The 2,944-nt window shown below is 36.9% G+C and overlaps 1 protein-coding gene across 1 annotated transcript; it reads right to left on the bottom strand.

Annotated features, from left to right (window-relative positions):
• Positions 1–437: 437 nt before the first annotated feature.
• On the bottom strand, positions 438–2,686 carry LOC126278316 (glycerate kinase). Its single transcript, XM_049978335.1, has one exon. It carries the CDS (start codon positions 2,236–2,238, stop codon positions 601–603), a length of 1,638 nt encoding a protein of 545 aa, XP_049834292.1. The 5' UTR covers positions 2,239–2,686; the 3' UTR covers positions 438–600.
• Positions 2,687–2,944: the final 258 nt, after the last annotated feature.

Below are 2,944 nucleotides of genomic sequence, written 5' to 3'. Positions count from 1 at the left end.
ACAACGAAAAGAGAGAGAGAGAGAGAGAACTGTTAAACATGAATGTGTGCTGGACTATTGTTCTTAAAACATATACAGACATTTCTATGGTACTACCAAATAACTGCACAAGTGGACAGAGCTCTTTAAATTGACATAGTACAATTCTGTAATATTTCAACTAAATAGAACTCAGATAATTAACTTTCACATTGAAAGTGTGGAGCAAGGAGTAAAGCAGTATAACAATAGCTGTGCAATTCATGCACACAAAACATTTAAAATGAACAGACACTGGTGTGGATTATGGACACAAAGATCAATTATATAGTCTGTGTTCTTCCAAAGATTTTTCTGAATTCCTGTTGGGTTTTACAATTTTTAAATAACAGTTCTGGTGCAAAAGTATACCTTGTTTTAGACACATCCAGGAGAAAAAAAATCACAACAGAAAATAGTAATTTGTGTGCAATACAGATGGCTGCACAAATGAATGATTTTAATGACAACTAGGTACACAGCTCATCACATTTATTAAAAAAGTAAACCAATAATAAAAGTGTAAGACAGAGCTTAATTTTTGGTGACAATGAATATTTACTGTGTTTACGATTTACATATTCAAAGCTTTTCTGACATTTTACAACATTTACATACTTTTGCAGCCTTTATGATTATAATATGCACATCCATTACATTTGTTCCTGTATGTCCTGTAATTATTAAGTCATCAGAAATGCCCAACTTTAGGTAAAAATTGTGAGAATCGTTATTTCTGAGATATTCTGTAATGTTCAAATTGCATTTTTCAGCAATTTCAACTTGCTGGTTGTATCCAATTGCACCTGCTGCTTCAGTTGGACCATCTATACCATCTGTACCAGCACTTAGAAGCAAAATATTATATTTATTTAGATCAGGTTCGTCCTTAAGGGCATCCTGTAAACTCAGTGAGAAAAGGAGTGCTAATTCTTGATTACGGCCACCTTTCCCTTTTCCTTTCACCTGGACTGTTGTCTCCCCACCAGCCAACAAACACAGTCCGTTAGTCTCACTAAAATTGTATAGCCCTTGGAGCAGTTTTTCTTGCAAATCTGTCTCCAGAGGTATGTTGTAGGTAACTGTAGCAAATGTGTTTAAGAATTTTTTCTCTGATATCTGCCCACTCAAAAATTTGCATATATTTGTAATTAGTAATATGTAAGCTCTGCAGACTTCTTGCACACTGTGAAAAATACTTCTGGTCAAAACAACTGGATGGTAGCCATTAACACTTGCTTCTGTGGCTGCACTATACAGAGCTATAGAGTTGTTTCCAATTATTAAGTTTTGTGTGTGTGGGAAACAGTCAAGTGCATGAGATGCTGTATTACTCAGTACTGTAGAGACTGACAACGGAATCCTGTCAAGCAAGTCATATTTCTTTATTATATTCAAAGCATCATTGATTCCATCTGTATTTGGTACTGTTGGACCACTTGCAATGTAGCCTAAATTGTCCTCAACAACATCTGACAAAATAAGTGAAATAATCTGTGCTGGGTAAGCCAATTTAGCAAGGCCTCCACCCTTCAAGTAAGAAAGCGTTTTTCTGATACAGTTTAGTTCCATAATATTTGCACCAGCAGAGCTCAAGAGTTTTATGGTTTCTATCTTTTCACCTAAAGTTAGTGGTGGAACTGGAGCTGGTAGAAGTGCTGAACCACCTCCTGAGATCAGAACAATAACTAAAGAACTTTCATTTAGGCTTCTCAATAGTGCTTCTATTTTTCTGGAGGCTGCTAATGCATTCTCATCCGGTAAATTATTTTCTGCTCCTTCCACTACTTGTAGTTTCGTGTTTTCCATTGGAAGCATGTGTGGCATGTTCTTGAATGTGTCCAAAATTCCAAGTGGTACACTTACAATCCCAGTAACTAAATGTTTCCCTAAAATGTTTTCAATTTCTACAGCCATGCCCAACACAGCTTTCCCAAAACCTACTATATAACAGTTCTCGTTTACAATGTATGTTTCGTTTTGAACAAACAACTTAGTATCGCTCAGTTTCACATTCTCTCTTATGATGTTATGAGGCTGAACTGACTCTACAGCTTTCTCAAACATCTTCCTCGAAAGAGTTTTCATCTCGTTTACATCGGTGTTCATTTTTTCAGCAGCCACGCCCGATTTGTGTGAAAGAAACTTGGCGTGTTTGCTGAAATTGTTATAACAAAACATACGCAAGTAATTCTTTCCGAATGTTATTAACTTTACCATATTCCTAATGTTACATGACGTACAATCCACTGTACTGGTATTACCTATAACAAGACATACTTGAAACTATAAATTTTATTTGGGTGTTTTATTTAGGTTATCTCTCGAGTGCCATGACGTAACGTATTTACCCAGAAATTCGTTATGCAAGAATATCCACATTCGGCGCAGATGTTTGTGCATGCAACATGGCGTTTCTTCATTGTAAAAATGATCTATGGGCAAAACTAAACTAAATGTCACCGTGTCAGCAGGCGAACACACCGGTCTCCTCACATACATTAATACTTCCGTTTAACTAAACCCTGAGCACGACATTCTACTAATAGTTTGTGTATAGATACAGCCTGACGCGCAATTACGGCTCCAAGCAACACGACTCAAGCGACAGCGAAACACGGGAAGTAACGTAGTTCACAGAAGTTACCACATCCAGTTGAAGGCGTTGCGAGTATTAACTTTGAAGATGACGAAACTTTTGGCGGGCAGAAAGATCTGTGTTTGTTATTGTTTACGTCGAGGTGGTAAATGTTACATGGAGCTGTTGTAGTGCCTCAGTATTAGTTTATGGTGATTTGTAAGAGATGAAAAGCGGTACGCAGCAACGCAAAATTGTTGGAGAGTAATCAGGAACGTATTCTGGGAGGCAAATAAGCTGATCAGTTAAAATGATTGTGGCGAAAATATAGTATTTTCCCATATAATA

The sequence above is a fragment of the Schistocerca gregaria genome, chromosome 6, assembly GCF_023897955.1.
Source record: "Schistocerca gregaria isolate iqSchGreg1 chromosome 6, iqSchGreg1.2, whole genome shotgun sequence".
Lineage (NCBI taxonomy): Eukaryota > Metazoa > Arthropoda > Insecta > Orthoptera > Acrididae > Schistocerca > Schistocerca gregaria.
This window is presented reverse-complemented; position numbering and strand designations above follow the sequence as displayed.

Coding starts and splice junctions, on each gene's coding strand:
- LOC126278316 (XM_049978335.1), bottom strand. CDS start 2,238: ATGGTAAAGTTAATAACATTCGGAAAGAATTACTTGCGTATGTTTTGT.